Source organism: Lasioglossum baleicum, unplaced genomic scaffold (assembly GCF_051020765.1).
Source record: "Lasioglossum baleicum unplaced genomic scaffold, iyLasBale1 scaffold1470, whole genome shotgun sequence".
Lineage (NCBI taxonomy): Eukaryota > Metazoa > Arthropoda > Insecta > Hymenoptera > Halictidae > Lasioglossum > Lasioglossum baleicum.
Window position 1 is genome coordinate 6416 of NW_027470529.1, and position 19222 is coordinate 25637.

Consider the following 19222-nt stretch of genomic DNA (forward strand, 5'->3'; position numbering starts at 1 on the left):
ACCATGACATACTTCGAAACTAGTTATAGCAATTATCGTCGATCATCGCCAGTTCTTCGGGGTATCTAAACGTTAAATCGCAATTTGAAATGACACAGAGGCAACAAAAGTAGTTCACTAACACTATGTTCCCTCGAAGCCTTCACCAACAGGATGACCTTGACATATGGTAACATTTCGAATCAATAAAAGAATACTACAGTTTCCAGTTTCCACTATATTCATGTATGAAAACAAGGTAGGTATAGGAATATAATGTGTCGTTTTTTGCATAATACTATATATTAATTTAGTTATTTTATTAATTTAGTTTAAAATAATGTGGTGTAAAATAACTGATAACTTTTTTTTTGTTTTTTAATTTTGACTTAGACCACTTTCATAATTATGTGTTATGTATGTAAAGGCCATAAAGGATTGTAAGCATTTTGGATAATACTATATATTAATTAAGTTATTAATTTAGTTATTTTATTAATTTAGTTTAAAATAATGTGGTGTAAAATAACTGATAACTTTTTTTTTTGTTTTTAATTTTGACTTAGACCACTTTCATAATTATGTGTTATGTATGTAAAGCCATAAAGGATTGTAAGCATTTTGGATAATACTATATACTAAGTAAATTATTAATTAAGTTATTTTATTATTTAGTTTAAAATAATGTGATGTGAAATAACTGATAAACTCTACTTTCTGTTTTTTTTTAATTTTGACTTAGACCACTTTCATAATTATGTGTAATGCATGTAAAGCCATAAAGGATTGTAAGCATTTTGGATAATACTATACATTAATTAAGTTATTAATTAAGTTATTTTATTAATTTAGTTTAAAATAATGTGATGTGAAATAACTGATAAACTCTTTTTTCTGTTTTTTTTTTAATTTGACTTAGACCACTTTCATAATTATGTGTAATGTATGTAAAGCCATAAAGGATTGTAAGCATTTTGGATTCATCATCTTGGAACTCGTGAAATTGTTAAAAAATTAATGAAAACGGTCGTGTCGCAATGTCGTTAGCCTAATCAACGCATAGATAGTCGAACCATTAATAAGAAGAACGCAGTTGTGACAGAAAAAGAATAATAGAGTCAGATTCGAAATCGTAAGTGGAATAACTGTTTTCCCTGGAAAAAAGAAATCGATAGCGAAGCAACAAGCATGAAATATGTTTCTTTAATGTGTTTACATTCTAACGTGTACGTGACTATCATGAATGGACATTGAAACGAAACTGTTGTTTTCCATTTTTATAATAATACTTGCTTGTTTGCTTGGATTTTTCATGGTCGCATATGAACACACAACTGAATAATAGATAAGCCAACTTTTCGAAAAATTAGTAGTAAATAGACAATGAGCTTTGTCGAGGATATAAAAAGCGTCTTACCTAAGAGAATTTACTAGTCTTTTAAATAAACAAAATTTTATGCGAAATCATGCTCTCGTGACTCTAGGAAATAACAGAAAATTCACATTTCATATTCTTTCATAATTCTCTCTAATAATAATAGCTTGATTATTTTTCTAAAAACTGCGTAGCGAATTTAATCTTCCTAATTCCAATGATTTTGTTTTTATCTTTCGTAATCAGAGCTTATGACTTGCTTAAAATTCCTAGTCGATAAATAAGTTTCTAATCAATAAGTATACAAATCTTTAATCATTTTACACTCGAACCATAATTAAATTAGCGACGAATTTCAACGTGAATCTGTTTCGTGATTGACAATAACTGCATATTTTATCACGACCTTATATAATTTTAGCTCTCTCGAGAAACGACATGGAATACCTTTTGCCAGATAAACACAGGCAAATATCAACGTCTCTAATTATCGACTCTGTTATTTTGGAACGAAATACAAATCAGGCCAAAGGTGAGGCAACGATCGAATCGACTTAATATCGATTCGTGTCGTTATCTCTGAAAAACAACATTCTGCTTCGTTAATTCAGAGTTCACTAAACATTTAAGCAGGTAACTTGTTAGGAAAATGATTATTTCCAAGATGTGCTTAAATTCACATTTATAAACTTCGATAAGTAATTAACGCTGGTTTTTATTTATAAAAATTCCTTCAAAATATTGAATAACACTAGTTAACAAACTAGTGTTATTCAGCTAAATACTAAATATTAGTATTTAAATACTAAAATTAGATACTAAATATTAGTATTTAAATATTAAAATTAAATACTAAATATTAGTATTTAAATACTAAAATTAAATACTAAATATTAGTATTTAGTTAGTTAAATACTATTTATACTAAATAGTATAAAATTAATATATAACCGGTGCTATTAAATATTCCGAGTGGTTCAATTTCATACAAAAACGGTATAACGGATATATCTCCTGTTATCTAGAAAAATATCAAAGGATATATTATGCAATTTCCCTAGCCATGTAACGACACCGTTATCGAGGAAGATTGTTCGAGCATTTCTTCTATAATCATTCTTCCGAGTCATGCCACCATGACTTTCACTCACGCCATTATCGAGTAACTTTATTTATCAATTTCATAAGAAATAGAAAAAGTGGCTACAGGGGCGATAAGTCGATTTACATTGCAAAACAGACTTAATCTCATTATGTCGATTTTCACGGTCAAAAAAATGTATAACATTGACTAAAAGAATATTGCATTCATTTGCATCATTACCTTACATCGTAACATTCTGCAGCAAAAACTGCTCAAAAACAGACTAAACGAGTGAACGTTTACCGTAGAACATCTGCTGTTGAATGAAAGTTAAGAATAACCTGACCTACGACTCAAAGTCTAAGAGACTGACTTTGTTTGATTATGAAAATCTTGCCGAATGAAAATGATTGACCGACCAAGCGTAGAAAGTTGATTGCACGATTTGCTTTATGACTGTTTTTAGGAAGAAGGGCTGACTAATTCCTAAATTTGGAGACGAATGGACCAAGGCGTACCATAGGATGGACCTGATATAGAAACACGAAGATAACAGGTTTAAAATGGAGTGAAGGGAAATTGTGTTCAACTGTAGGCGTCAGCCTAATGTAACGATCAAACTATGGAATTAAACGGTAAATATTCAAACGTTTATTTCAAAATCAAATTGTATATCATTTTTTCAAACACCGTTAAAGTTACTAGAAACGAAAACGTTCTGAAATTCAGTTAGAATATTTTACATCGCATGCTATCAATATACATGCATCACGTTGAAACGCGATTTTTGCGTAAGATAGTGACATTTACTAGTCACGGTTTCCAACTTTGTTAACTCATAATTCATGGCAATTCGCAGCCACTTGCAATGACTATTTCAAGCATGCTTCACTCGCCAAGTGAGGAGTTTCTAAAGAGGAAACTCCCTAGCCTGTTCACCTTATGTTTATCCTCCAAAGAAATTCCTATTTATGACTAAAATAAATTAATTTTCAATAAATCTCAATTATTCTCTTTAACTTCTTTTTAGAATTCTATAAGGTTACTAAAATCTTGTTATTCAACGCTTACGGTAACGCATCGTTATTCTTTGAGCTTTGTATACAGAACAAAGCACCATTGTCGTATCAATGGGTATTCTGTTTTACCATGTAAATAATTTTTATGTAACTCCCTCTAACTGAAATCTAAATGGATCTAGTTACTTCGAAGATGACAGTCGATAGTTGCAATCTCTGAATTTTTCTGCATCGTTTTTTGACGGATATATCACGTAGCTTGGCCTGACGAATGTGAACTTATAATAAAAAAAAAGTTATCGGCTGATTGGTAATGGTGTTAGAGAATGGCTGTGCACGAACTTTTGTTATCACGAGTTTGCATGTGTATCGTATCGGAATAACAGACAAATTGTACAGAGTTTGTTCATAATTCTTCATCGTTCAGCATTTAATTATCCACTGATTTTTATTCGCGGATATCTTTGTAAATGTAATTATTGATTATCGAATTTTGATAGTTGAAGACTAATTAGCAAGCCATAAATATCTATCTGATGACAATTGCGCAACTGAGAATGATTTCATATAAATACTAGTTGTTACTTCGCAGAGGAATATTTTGAAATCAGTATCTACTAACATAAATTTACAGACGACTATACTGCGATTATATATATGTCACCATAACGATTGGTTATTACTATTTTGCAAATTTTGTTATTTGTCAATAAATGGTAAAAAAAGTGTCTAGTATAACGTAAATACTTTTTTTTAAGAAGGGTAACCCTTGAACCGATTACTCAACTTTCATATTATCTTTATCACTATTTTTTATCAAAACTTTTGTACAAGTACGTGTATTACTTAGTTAAACTTTAAGCAACCTACATGTATTAAATTGTACTAATAAATATGTACTATATTTTTCTAACTCTTGAATATTCACGTTTTAATTAATTTTCCCGCCAATTTTCCCTATCAACACAGGTGTATACTCAATTTGTAAATAACTGTATACAATAATCTATTCATCGGTAGAAAAAGCATTTACGTAAAGATAATAGAATATTTTACCTACATTTATTTAGGTCAGAATCGATTCTATCTGTTTGATAGATCTGTCATACCGATCGATATCTGGTCATACCGATTATGCATTGCCGCAACAAAAACAAATCAACAATGAATTTCTAAATTAATGCAATTCCACAAACATACACTAATTCTCCATGATATAGAAAATATGAAGTTATATACAAAATCAACATTAATTAATACTGTAGTTTCATAACAGTGTACAAAAATATATACTTTTCCCGATAGAAGTAAATCGATTTTAATCTTTTTGGATCATTCGACATTATCAGATTTCCCGAAGCACAATCAAGTGGTTCGACGTAAACTTTGTTTTTCTATTGATTTGATGATATTCCTAAATCATAGAGATTACCATTAGCCAGGCATATTTACCTTTAATTCTTTCTATATTCGGTCAGCTGCTCGGCAGCAGGTTCTCTTCTCATTGCAGACATCTTGTCGTCCTCCTTCTCTCTCTTGCAGCAATATCTTCTAAACGATATTCGATTGAAAGCCAGCGTGGTAAGTGTATTCTTTGAGGTCAGCACACTCGACTGCGTGCCACGTTCCTAAATAAGAACTGATCAGTCGCGGTAACAACGGGCTTTTATCATTCCGGCAGGCCGATGAGTGGCAAATGCCTACTGGAACGGCGTGACGCGCCCAACGCTCGACCCAACGAAACCGCCCGACAACCACCAGAATAAGGCCCGAACCGATCTTCGTCATTCTTCGGCACGACTCGCCACGTGCAAATCGCTTTGATTTTCCGTGCTGATCGTATTTTCTTCTACCGTCACTCGATCGATTTCTCGGTTTTTTTCTCTCGCTTACAAGTGGTATTAGCAAACTGACAGAGCTTGAAAAAGAGAACTGAAACTTTCCAGAAATGGGCAATTTAAAACGTATAAAGAACCATTGTTAGCAATCTCGGCAAACTTTAGTTTTATTATTCAATGTCTGTTTAACTGTTTCTGATATTAAGTAAGATCGTATACTTGATAAAGGTTAGTTAACACTTCGTTAAAATATTTATTCTTTTATATTCAGAAATTAAAGTTCACGATTAAACTCTACTTTGGAAACATTTAAAATTTACTTTTTCTATGAATTATGAGTGTCATAATTATGCGAATCGAATGATATCAGGGATAATTTTGTGTTTATGAATTTTCTCATTTCTAATTGTTTACTTATTTTATCGATACGATTTTACTAGTTTTCTCTAGTAGTGAAAAGAATGAAAGTTGAATTTTTTTAAAGAGAGTGAACTGTAAAAATGAATGACTTGGCCAAATTTTAATTTTGATTACAAAAAGGTTATTGTTTATTATATTTAATTAGAATTATTTTGTAATGACGATCGATATTAAAAGATAAGAAATATATTTCCATATGTTTTTTTGCATATTGAAATTTTTAACACCATTTTTCCTTTTATATTCAATATTCTTGACAACTTGCTTATAGAATGACTCTATATAAATGTCACATTTTTTTTCTATTTATCAGGAAATCGAGAATTCTATTGTTATCGGTGCACTAGAATTCCTTTTTCATATATAGGAAATTATCTAGCACTCGAAAACATTCATTTTTTAAGCAAACATACTTCAATTTGTTAAAAGTTCGTGATTTCTGTGACCATTTTATTACGAAATATTACCAATATACTATATTTTTGCAGAGCTTCCCTTTATAGTTTCAAATTTCACTTATCATTCAAATATTACAGATCCGCCATCTTTAAAATTGAATATTTATAATTCAATGAAAAAAATTGAAACTGAAAGTTTAACCCCATAAACAGTTATGAAACTCCGAATCAAATGATTTAATTTTTTGTTTCTGATTAGGAATGATTAGGAATTTCATCCTCAACACAGAAAAGTTGCTGTTGCTGCAACAGGATTGCTTAAAGTTTCGTGAAAAACCAACTAAACAATCTTACGTAAGAAAGGAGAAAATACGAGTCCTAATTAAAAAAGAAGAAAACTCATATTGAATAGATCGTTGGATTAAGGTAGATCCGAGTTCCTATGATTTCTAAATGTATCAAAATCCTTCGTTCTTACTTGAAAAAACATTCTTATCTTTCAGATTCAATTAACGGACAATAATCTAATACGACCAAAATAATAAATAATATGGTAAGAATTGTATTATTTCCAGAAATTATATAAACTTAAAGCTATACAAGATAATTGATGTGTCAAAAGTTATTGATAATCTGTTTTAATAAAATGTTTAGCGATGGCGACGTACGGAAGAGTTCGATAATTTGGAAATCAATATTACTTAAATAATTTTAAAGGTGTTTGATACATTGTTTAAAATAACTAAAGCAGATCATCAATTGCTAATTAAAAAATTTTTGAATATACGAATAATATTTTACTTGAAAGAGAAGTTATTTATAATGGACTAGAAAAATAGTAGAGGTATCATTTTTTTTTTAAACATTTGTCATTTGTTAATGTTTGCTTTAAAACTCTAACGAATATTTATACAAAATTATTGTATGGTAGATTTGTATAGTCTTATATTAACGATATAAACTAGCATTGGATTGTTCATGTATCTTCTTCGTGCAACATATCTTTCGTTCTCGATCTTACCTTTGAAAACGTAACATGTACTTTACTTTCAACTATGAAATTTGTTAATTACTTTGCATAACCGTACAACGTAGTTAACACGATTGCCTAAAAATCGAAGCTGATGAGTCACTAACGTGCACCTTTGCAAAACTTACAGGGAACAAAGGAAAGATATACTATGAATATGGAATTAAACCTTAGTTTCAAATTGATGTTTAAAGAGATATGTTTCGTTTTCAATTATTTGGCTTTATATTGCATTCAAGATTCTCTAATAATTAAAATTTGTTCTTCCTTCAAAGTGTAATACTTTAATTGTTTTACAAATTGTATTTATTGATCGATGAACCACTCGTAATCGATTACTATTCTTTATGCTACATCGTATGAAATATAATACACATCATTTAACATATATGTTAATGTATCTAAATACCTTTAATCATAGAAATAAGACCAAAGTTTTAAAAAATATTTGATAAAAACGTAGTGACAATAATCAACTATACTAATTATCGAAAAATACGAGTATAGTTAATTAACACTTCTATAAAGCGTGCCTTATTTTGATCAAAATATAAATCTAAAAAAATTTGAACAAAGAACAAAAATCAATATGATACGAAAATAACGTTTTTTTGAAAGCATATCTTTCAAAACCATTATTATGTATTTGACAAAGCTAACGTATAATACTTTTGCTTTTAGGATCAAAATGTTACTAAACATCCCCACTAGGACTATTTCCATTTAATATTAATAGTCAAAATTGTGAAAAATGACCACTGCAATGATCACAAATATTTTGGATTAATGTAAGACACTTTGAAATGATACCAATCACAATCCCGCTATTACGTATAATAATACAATATCTAAATATAATATTATGACGCTTTAAGGAAAGTACAGATCCTTCATTTTGCATACCTTTAAACTATAAACATGGATTTAAATAAATCATTTCCTCGCGACTGCTTTGCTAACCTAGTCTTGTCCGTGCAGTATCGTCAGAGCCCAGCGAAACTTTGCAGAAACTATTTATTACTGCACTTCATGCATGTAAAGTTTCAGGTCGCTGGTTGGAATTCAGACAGCAACGTAATATGAAGTTAGCAAACCCTACTCCAACTTCGGTCCATATAAACAGTCATTGCAATTATTTGAAAACAATCAGCTGTTGTCTCTGGAAGTTAATCTATCTTAGCAACTCAAATCTAAAATTAATGAAATGCATTTTTTTTAATCCTCTTATAAAACTGATACGAATGTCGATCTAGAAAATGGTGTTTATAACAATGTTAAGTGAATCGAGAAACAATTTGTAAAACAAATGTTTTAATTAAAAATTTTACTTAAAGAGAATGGATGTTAATTCAAAATTATAGTCCTAATTTTAATTATTACAAATTTATTACAAGGGTTTAATTGAAATTTTTCTTCTGTAACTTGAACAATGAAAAGTAAAATGAGAACGTTAAATTTCAAATAAATTATTTGAAAAAGAATCAAGACCAAAATCGTTGTATATACACGATCACATTTGAATTTATCATCTTTCTTAAAAAAGAAAATTGTCATGGAATAAAAATTTGAAGGTTGCTGTGAAAAATGTAAAAAGGAATAGTTCTATAATTAGTATTTCAAAACAAGCATCGTATGCTTAAATTGAAAGCAAAAAATCGGGGCATGTTGTTTCGTAACTTTCTTTATTAACGCCATTGCAGCTTCATCAGAGCCAGGTACAATTCCGAGCTCGACACCGAAAGCGAGCTCACATACAATAATGCGCAGCTCTTATACGTCGTACATATCCTGAATTTCACCGTTCGTCGTTTATAACACAAAAATTTACAAAAATTTTCGCAAGCCCGAATATCGTGGCAACTCTGTTCGAGTCCTATATGCATATGGTTGTTCTATATATCGAGTTCGAGGTCGCTACATATTGGCTATGACGCACAACTTTTAAACCATCTCTCGCTAGAAATCGTACAAAGAATGCAATTAAATCATTCCTCGTCTTTGGTAATAGTATAGGGAGGGAGTAATGTTGACGATAAAATAAAGTTGCAGCGACCAATGAGAGATTAAACACATGATTGCATATGTATATGTGTGTGTGTGTGTGTGTTTCAGAATCGCATCTATTTCATTTCTCGACAAGAACTTAAATTATATACTACACAAAACACTATACAAACATTCGCAACAGTTTATGTACACATAAATTCATTGAGATATTTCGCGACCGCTTGAAGAAAAATAGGCACGGTCGAACACGATGATATTAGAGGAGAGTTTAATAGCAGAACATAAAAAAATATATTATATTCCATGTATATATATTTTTACGCGAATCAAATTCAGTTTAAGTTTAGAAAATAATATATTCTCTAACGGAAATAATGTACAATAGATTATGCCTAAATACTATCCGAATCGTTGCACCCTCTCATCCCTGCAAATTGAACATTGTACAATGGTGTTGTCTAACTTCTTGATTTTATTGCAACTAGGTAGCAAATGTCACGGCAGCTTTAAAACACATTACCCATTATCTTTATCAGATTATCACATTGATTGGCGGAATATGTAATACTATACTTCCAGCATTCTTCGATCAACACTGACTTCAAGACGTTTTAAAAGTTCCTACGTACGAAAATGTGGGAACATACTTCGTTCAACAACGAACAAAGAAGACATGCATGATCGTCAAGGAAAGTTTCATTATAAATTACGTTACGAATTAGTATTCTGACAAAGTACTTGTAAAGGACGTTTTCCAAGTTAAAAGCTAACGATTATAAGCATTGAGTTAAGAGATTCTAATTATGTCTTTGAATTAAAAAAGATTCCAATGAATACCTCATATCTAGTAAATTAGTTAATCTTGTTAATATTGGTTAACAAGAAATCCCAAAAAGAAAAAAAGCTTCCTCTTAAAAAATTATCCATAATGAAATACCAAGAATGATCCTTAGCATTCATAGAAGTCGTACTATATCTCCTTTTCTTCCGCTGTTACATTATTCGTAGATTCCTTGCGTATTTCGCTACAATCGTTATATAAGTATATATATTAAATAGGATGCAGCAGTCACTTGACCAGAAGATAGGTCTGATTATCGATTCCACAACAGCATATCACGAGAACCGTTTAAACTTTTAAACGCTTCGATTTATGTGTAGAAGTTCAAATTGAACTATACACCGGGATTAACGTATTTTCAAAATTTCTTGGCTATTTTTGCCATTCATTGGCACTGGTAAAGGACATTGCACTTGCCACACAATTAAATGACTTTGTTCTCCGTGTTCTTCAGTATTTGCGGTAACAGCATTATTAGATCGTTCCATAGTCTCTTCTGTATCTTCTCCATCACCTAATAAATAATAATTCACAATCAATTACATAACTGTTTAAACAAATATTCATGATAGAAATAGATAAGAAGTGCGATCATCAGCTGCTTTTATACAATAGCGATGCATGTCAGCTGAAATGCCCGACCCCCAGAGAATGAAAAAAGCAAAACAATTTATATCGGTGTAAAGTTATTTGAGAAACGAAGGTGCAAACATAGTTTTTTGTATTAATGAAAATTATTTAAGAATAGTTTGTGCTATACAGAAGCGAATGATTTTACATTGATTGTTCTTGTTTGTCAATGCAATGAATGTAATGGAAACACAAACACATATACATTTTATATGCCAATATCTTTATACAGAAACGAAAATAAATTATTTTAATGTCGGGTTAGAGATGTATCTAACTACTTGCGAACATGTTAGTTAGAATTTCATTACACACGTGCACAAAACATACTCTTAGTAGTTAGTATAGATTTTGTTGATCAACAATACAAACGACTTATTCATTCAATCGTACAAACAGTTAAATAAATCGAAGAAAAAACCCATTAATCGCTTTTCCACTTTTCTCTGGGGGCATACCTGACCAACTGCATACATCATATGAGTCGCCACGTCCACTCTCGTCTTCTGCCTCATCTGCTGCAAGTTGTTACAATTGTATAAAACAACATTCGAATAATGCCTTTTTTTAACGGTAATTAAATAATAAACGAAGAATCAAGTCAAACGTATTTCATATCATTATATTAAATTATATAATTCATAATTTATTAAGGATATAAAACAATAAACAATGTTAGCTACTATTATCCTGTACCTAATAAATTTAATTTTTCGAGTTACTAAAAGTTTTAATCAAAGAATTAATACGATGAAGTTATTGTAATAAATTATTAATACAATGACTTACCCCCTCTAAAATCTATGTAACCTTCACCTCCTGAAAGTACCAGCATAACTGGTTGTGAACCATCTGATACTGCACTTTGACCACCATGGCCTGTAACATTAATTTAATAAAACTTTTAATGTTTAACTTTATATCATTAAAAGAATTAATCAATTATAAATTAACATACCAGCACAGCAACAAACATTTTACTGCATCCCTATGTCCATGGAAACTAAGTTGAGTCATGAGCCATACTGCAATAAGGTATGAAACTGCAAGTGTGACGCCGCGATCCGAGCAAAGATTCTAACACCAACTCCCGGTGCATCATTTTTAATATTTCCTGCTTGAACTCTTGATACTGTCATTGAACCACCGGCATCTATTTTACATGTATCTTTTATTCATACACAAGTAGCTTATTATTAGCTTCTCATATTATTAATCTTCCGAACTTACTTTCAGATAAAGGAACAGAGATTATTACTCCATTTCCTGTACCAATCCATAGCCTATTGGAGGAAATAAGTAATGCTGTAATTCTCACAAATGAGAAACCAAGTTTTCCAGTCCCAAGCATTTTGCTAACATAAGGTTCAATATCAACATCCTGGAGATGCTGATAAGTATGAGCGTGATAGAGCCTTAATGTTGAATCTAATCTAATGCTAACCCACACTCCTTCACCCAACCAAGCTAACTGTCTTACTTGCGATTCTCGTCGTGGATGAGCATCGACGGTACACTGAAAATTTAGTTTATAAAAGAAATTTGTAGTATCTTAATATAGTTAATAGATCATTAAAATTCTAAAAAAATAAGTACATATATATACCTCGACAGTCATTGAAACTGGATCTATAACATGAATCTTATTTCTATATCCGCACCATACAGTTTTGCCACTAACAGCGGTCATGCACCTAATTGAATGTTGTGGATAACCCAAGGTAATCACATGATATTGAGATAAATCCCACTGCCCATCTGCTCCTCTTCGGAATAATGCAACAGTTCCATCAGCAAGAGCAACAAGAACTCGTCCTTGTACATGTCTGAAAAGAAATATTTATATAAAATATATATTGTGAATTAAAATAAAATAATGATTACTTTAATGTATAATAAAAATTACATACACGATAGCCAATGCTGCATCTTTCAGTTTTACAGAATGAAGACAAACAGACCACTTAGCGACAGCTGAATGGACGAATACTGCACCATTTTGAGCTCCAAGCCACATTGTCGGTTGTATTGAAGACATTTTCTCTATAGGCGTATCATCTTCGACTTTATTTTGATCTTCCTCGGTTACATCATCTTTTTCATCCAATCGTGAATTTGGTACATCTAAATTAACTTTCACGAAATGTACTTTCCCTAAATTTGCAGTTTCACTATCTACACTTTCCATACTTTGTGGTTCGGTAGTAATAATTTGATTAGCATCATTCGATTTTTCAACATTTTCATTATTTCGTTTTTCTGAACCATTATCTGATTCGTTCTTATTTTTTTCCGACACGACTTGATTTTCTTGTTTGCTTTTTTGAATATTCTGTTCAGTACTTAAATTTGTATTTACTTCGTGGCTATTATTCTCAGTTACTCCATTGGCAGTTCGAATTGGATCTTCGATTATAGCTTCGATCATAGCGTAGTCACTCTCTTTGGCTCCAGGTACGCTTGCAATGCAAAGTAAATGTCCTTGACAAACGCTAAAGACTTCCAAAATATTGGCTGGATTATTAGCATTTATCACAGTAACTTTAGACATCTTCTGAGTGGATGTACAGATCCAAACTAATGAGCTAAGCTGTTGCTCTAATTGTTCTGCCTCTACCCTTTGATTTTCATTTTCTTGAAGCTCTTTTCCCAAATGTTCAACAGCATCTTCTTCTTCAGCTTTTGTATTTGTATTTACTTCTTGAGCTTCAGCAGCATAAAATACACTTCCTCCAACCATACATCCACCATCTCGTGTTTTTACCACCGCTTAAAATTACACCAGCACCACACCATATCTAAATAATTAAAAATAAAGAAAATTATGATACTAATTTTTTCTAGTACATTACTTTTTTTAGTCGCATATAAATGTTGATAGATAAATAAATAATTTATATATTAACGTTAAATAAATCCACCTTCATGCCAGGTTCGGATCCTGGTAAAGAATTACAATAAACTGGCACAGGAACGGGTTGTCTAACTGTAACACTTGGTTTTCCAGGTAAACTCCAACCATAAGCATGTAATCGTCCATCTTCTTTCCTAACATGTGCGCGGACTTGACGATACTGCTCTCTTCGTTCATTTGCTCGCCTCGCTACCAGTTTCTCAGAACATCTGTAAAAATGTATCAGGTGTAAGCTAATTATTAAACTATTTTCAAACTACATATGAGTAAGATAAAATTTTTAGTTATAAAATTAGTAGATTTACTGAATGCTGTTGTTTGTTCAACCATATATTCCTACGAAGACTTTCTTGATCACAGAACACTTTCTTGAATTTGAATGAAGTTTTAATCCAATTGTTTTTTCCATCTTGTATAACAATGTTCAGGTTTATTATTACTTGTACAACAAGATTTATAAATAACCACGTTTAGAAGCGAAATGTTAGACATAGAGCAGAACAGATTTACCTGCTGGCCAATAAGCACCCCACCGAAAACCAGAATAACCAGGTATCTCTTGACAACGCCATGAAGGAGAGGCAAGGACGAAACCCGAACGAAAAAATCAAAGCGCAGAGCAAGAGTGAAATAAAAGCCAAGTTTTATAACATAGTCAAAACTTCATTTATTTGTTGATCAATAATGATCATATATTACTTTTGTTTTAAAAATGTACAAATTCGTATTTACAAAACTATTGCTTTTCAAGCATGACTTTGCAAAGATAACAGACAATTTACTTTTTTAAATTAGTCATTACTATTATCAAACATATACTCACTACAGTGAGTGGTAAATTGACTGATATAATAAGTTTATATAGCAACGTTTCCGTTTCAATACAAACGATTGTTTATAATTCCATTTATATACGAAAAAACAGATAAACATATTAGTAGAATAAGATTGTCAAAAGGGAAAAAATCTTGTCTGTGTGCCATGGACCATAATCATATTTCAATACTTCATTGTAAGCGCATACAATATTGCGCATAAAGTATACACCCACAATTTTTTATTCATTAAAAAATGGCAGGTAAATGGGACATCATAAACGAGAATTTGTTAAAAAACCATCACATTTGCAAATTGCTCAGGCAACAAATTATTTAGAAATGACTCACATTTCTTAAGAACGATCAAGAGTAATTGAGAGTCGCGACAAAAGATTATGGATCCCAACTGACCAAAGAGGACTCTAATCTGGAAAGATGACGTCGAATTCAAAAAACAATAAAATTACTCAAAGCCAAGATATCGAAATTCTAACCCACAAAGACGAAAAATCTCTTCTGTTGTTGCAATAGCTTTGGTGAAAATATCAAAATAGATATTATGCATAAAGTTTGTGTAACAACTGTGTGTCTCTTTGTAAAAATTTTCGTTGTAGAAATGATTACAGTATGCTAACACTGTAGTTAGAAGAGAGTAAAATAATAAAGAAATAAATCTCTATATAAAAGATTGAGAAAAATTTGGCAGCTTTAGTGTCAAATTGTCATAATATCTAAGTGCGTGTATAGAATTTGATTGATTTCTCACATGGTGTCTCCCTGGTCCAAAAATTCATGGCGACCTTTCAACGTACGTCTACGCATGGTGTCCAGTGGTGGTGCCGGGACAACTTGGTTCGTTGGTGCACTATATCTCATATGAGGTAACGTGTGTGGTCCGCGAACAAAGGCTCCTCGATCAGTAGATGTAAAAAGATTACTAAAGCTATAAACAAAACGAAATAGAAAACAATACATTTTTATCGAATTAAAAACTTCGGTTCATTTCTATATAAATAGTACTAAACAACTTCCACACAGATACTTTTCCACCTGATATACTGCAAGGATCAGTCTTTGTTGCTCCTCATCATTTCTGTCCATCTAACTGCTTCTTGAAGTTCCATAAACCGTTCCTTATATTGATTTCTCTCCATGAGCACTCTAGCCATCTCAACTCTAGTAAACCTTTTTCTTTGCGCTAACGATACATCTTCTTCATCATCACTCTTGGCTGCTTTTGCTGCTGCCTCAGCTTCTTCTTTAGCTTTCTTCAATTCTTCTTCAAGAGCACTAATTTTTTGTCGTGAGCGTTCTCTTGTTTGTTGCAAACCTCTAACTTGTTCGCGTAACATTTCTAATTCACTAAAAGATAAGTTTACTTAAGTACAATATATCTCTTAATCATAAAACCACCCTAAAAATTTTCAATTTCTATATATTGTGATCAAAATAATAAGGAATATATATATATATAGATTCTCAGTAAAATTAAATCAAAATTTTAATTAAAGAATTTTAATTGTTCTGTGCAATAATACTTGATAACTGTTTCTTATTATAGTAACTATAAACACATAGGTATGAAAAAGTTGTAGGGTGATTTTATAGTCATGATAATAATATATATTAGACATAAAATAAAAAAAAAAAATATCATTTTAAAAATGTCACTTTACCTCGTAAGTTCATCTACTTTAACAATCAAATCGTCTTTAACAATGTTGAGCGCATTTCTGAAAAATAAATTAACATAATAATAAATAAAATATGAGAATAAATACACAATATAAATAAAGTACTCACTTTGTAGCTAGCAATTCATTGTTCTCCATAATAAGGTTCTCCACTTCTTTCCCCATACCTAAGAAAAATATATTTAATGAGTAAATTAAAAGGACATAAATAATTTACTCTCAATACTAACAATATATTAACATCTTACCAAAAAAGTTGTCATTGACTGCATGGAAGGTTATTTATATCATGCGATTATTTAATCAAGATATGACCACAGCCAGCAGAAGTAAGGAGGCAAGCAATGAAATATAAAAATACATTAATACATAATTTACCACATAATTTAAGTACGAAATTTAATATCTGCATAGAATATATGTAAAAGAAGAACAGTGATAAAAAATAATCAATTTTAACAGTTATTACAACTACACAATATTTACAAATATTCACAAATATTATGTGATATTTTATAAGAATATACGACCATAGTCGCAAAATCAGTTTTATACCATCGCCGAGTTATTAAAAACAAAATAAAATCTATTATAATAACATAGAACCACAAATTCTGACATTCCCAAATATACTCTAAGTCATTATGAACTTATGCAACCATAAGGCTTCAAATCTTAAACTACATTTACTAACTGAGCCTTAGCTAATATACACAGTAAGCTGGGTATGAAAGACACTATTAAATTGTGAATTAGTATCACTAATAAATTTTTTTATAATAAAATATTTAACAGTTTCATAAGAAACAAGATATTCATAGTTACTTTACCATGTTTATAAGTATACTATCAAAAATTTATTTGCAAAGATTCCTTCAGTTAATAGATAAGTAATAATAATGAATGATTTGTAAATATTATAGGTTTATAAGATCTGAAATTAACTATAGTCTATCACTGTCTTTTCTATTTATTTGTTGTTATTTATGTGACATAAGCAATATTATCGAATTTTGATTTGATTAATAATTTTTATTTCTAATTTTAATATTAACCCTCAGAGTTCCAATTTATATGTAAATAATATATATAATATTATCATATAATATGCAACACATAAAATTGTTATGTTAACAAGTGTTTCAGCATGCAATATTGATTTTAATTAGGTATTAATGTTTAAAAATATTAATTTTATCAACATTAGTATGAGAAAATAGAACATGCAAAACGAATATTGTACTAATTCGATTCGTCAATGATTATGATCATTGTGTATGTCAATGTTCGTTTTCCTTTCATGTTTATGAAAGAAAAGAAAAAAGAAAAAGGAAAACAGAGAAAATGACTTTAAGAACTCAAAGGATTAACAAACAACTTAAGTTATTCATACGAAAGTTTAATTATTTTATGAAACATACCCGACGATGCATATTCTCCAGGATGAACCCAACTACCTAAGATTTTGAAAATAAAATATTAATTATAAAACTATATATTATAATGTATAATTATAATATATAATTATAAAATTACATCAAATATTAAATTATTGTTAAATAATTACCAGTAATATCTGCTCCTTCATCCATTTCACCTAATGCATCAGCATCCTGAAAACTGAGCTCCTGATACAATGTGTTACCACTTCGTTGTTCTCTTTCTGTCCTACTTCTACCACTTGAAGTAGTAGTTAATTTCTCTACTGTTGGTGATGTTGGTGTTACCAAAGGTGGAGGTATGTCAGTTTCTGGACTTTCATCTGTAAGTAAAACAAAAAATAAAAGTATAAAACTTTATACTATTGAAAAATATAAAATTTTCAGAGAAAGGAAGCAACGTACGTCTAGAAATCGTCGTTGTTTTATTTGCTTGTGCTGGTTTATCGGTTAATTGACTTTTATCAGATGTTTCAATAGCAGCTTCACTGCTACTATCCAACATTTCAGTTTTTAGATTAGAAGCAGTATTTGGTGGACTTTCTTGTTGAACTTCTTCTGCATTTATGCTAGCTTCTAAGCTCTGAAAACCATAACTTAGTGGCCCAGAACTTCGAGACATGTGACTTAAACCAAGCGATGGCAATCGTGATGGTCCACGACCATTAGACGAGTTTTTCTAATCTTTCTGTACTGCCAACTAACATTTTTGTCCTTTCCATATAATCTACATGTGTTTTAAATAATTCCGTATATCTCTCATGCAAACGAGTATACTCGCGTTTTAATTCAGCTTCTTTTTCTTCAAGACGAACAACTAAACAAATATAAAAAATGATATTTCATATGTGTTTTAATTACTTAATTATAAGGAGCATATATAATAGACAACTTCAAATTTTACTAAAAATATACATAAAATAAAAATTAATTAAACTAAAAATAAAAATTAAACATTCACTATACTAAATATCGCATAATAACAAATTAAATATTTAATAATGAAATATGATAAAACTTTTAGAAGTATGCATGCAAATACTTTCAGGTCCTAGATATCTGCATAATTTACCCAATTGAATTTTACAATATTAATCAATTAAATAAACATAAAACAAAAAAAGCTTTCTACTCTACTGTAGAGAGATGTTCTATGAAGGGATGAACTGAGAGAGCCATTTGTACCGTGATCATGTGAATTCTTTGTCTTCAGTTCCAGCATCCTTACAATTGATTCCAAACTATCAATTTTTGATAAAAGTTCCTTTCTTTCATCTTCTGCTACATCTTCAAGTTCCAATAATTTCTAATAAAAAAAACTCATAAATATTATTTTTTCTCAAAGAGCATCATATGCTATTCTAAATATAAAAAAAGGTATCAAAATTAATTAATACCATAGAAATTTAAATCATACCTGATCAGATGTTTTCCTCAATTGCTTTTCCCTTTCATATTGTGTAACAAGTTGTTCATTGTCTTCCCTTAATAACTCTAATTCGACTTCACGTTCTTGATTTTCAGTATAAGATATGTCTAGAGATTCTAGAACATTGACTAGGAGGGGCATTAGGTCTTTGACCACGTCTTCATCATAACGAGCAATCATTTTTTCAAATTCTTGATAAATTTTTTCCAGCCAGAGATTGCACTTTCTCTGACATGACCACATGACTGTCCTCATGGGTCCCATATACTGTTTCTTGATCCATTTCCATTTGACTTATTTGTGACAT

At 30.5% G+C, this 19222-nt stretch overlaps 1 protein-coding gene across 1 annotated transcript; it reads right to left on the reverse strand.

Annotated features, from left to right (window-relative positions):
- Positions 1-10338: 10338 nt before the first annotated feature.
- Positions 10339-19222, reverse strand: LOC143220714 (JNK-interacting protein 3-like). Its single transcript, XM_076446316.1, is given in 25 exon segments — positions 10339-10505; positions 11411-11522; positions 11576-11635; positions 11637-11671; positions 11674-11691; positions 11694-11789; positions 11852-12137; positions 12228-12447; positions 12532-13382; positions 13384-13419; positions 13543-13744; positions 14046-14093; positions 15120-15296; positions 15379-15434; positions 15436-15715; positions 16030-16086; positions 16157-16214; positions 16296-16313; positions 17469-17504; positions 17615-17809; positions 17892-18162; positions 18164-18303; positions 18672-18792; positions 18904-19119; positions 19121-19222. Coding segments are annotated over 25 exon segments (3858 nt in total).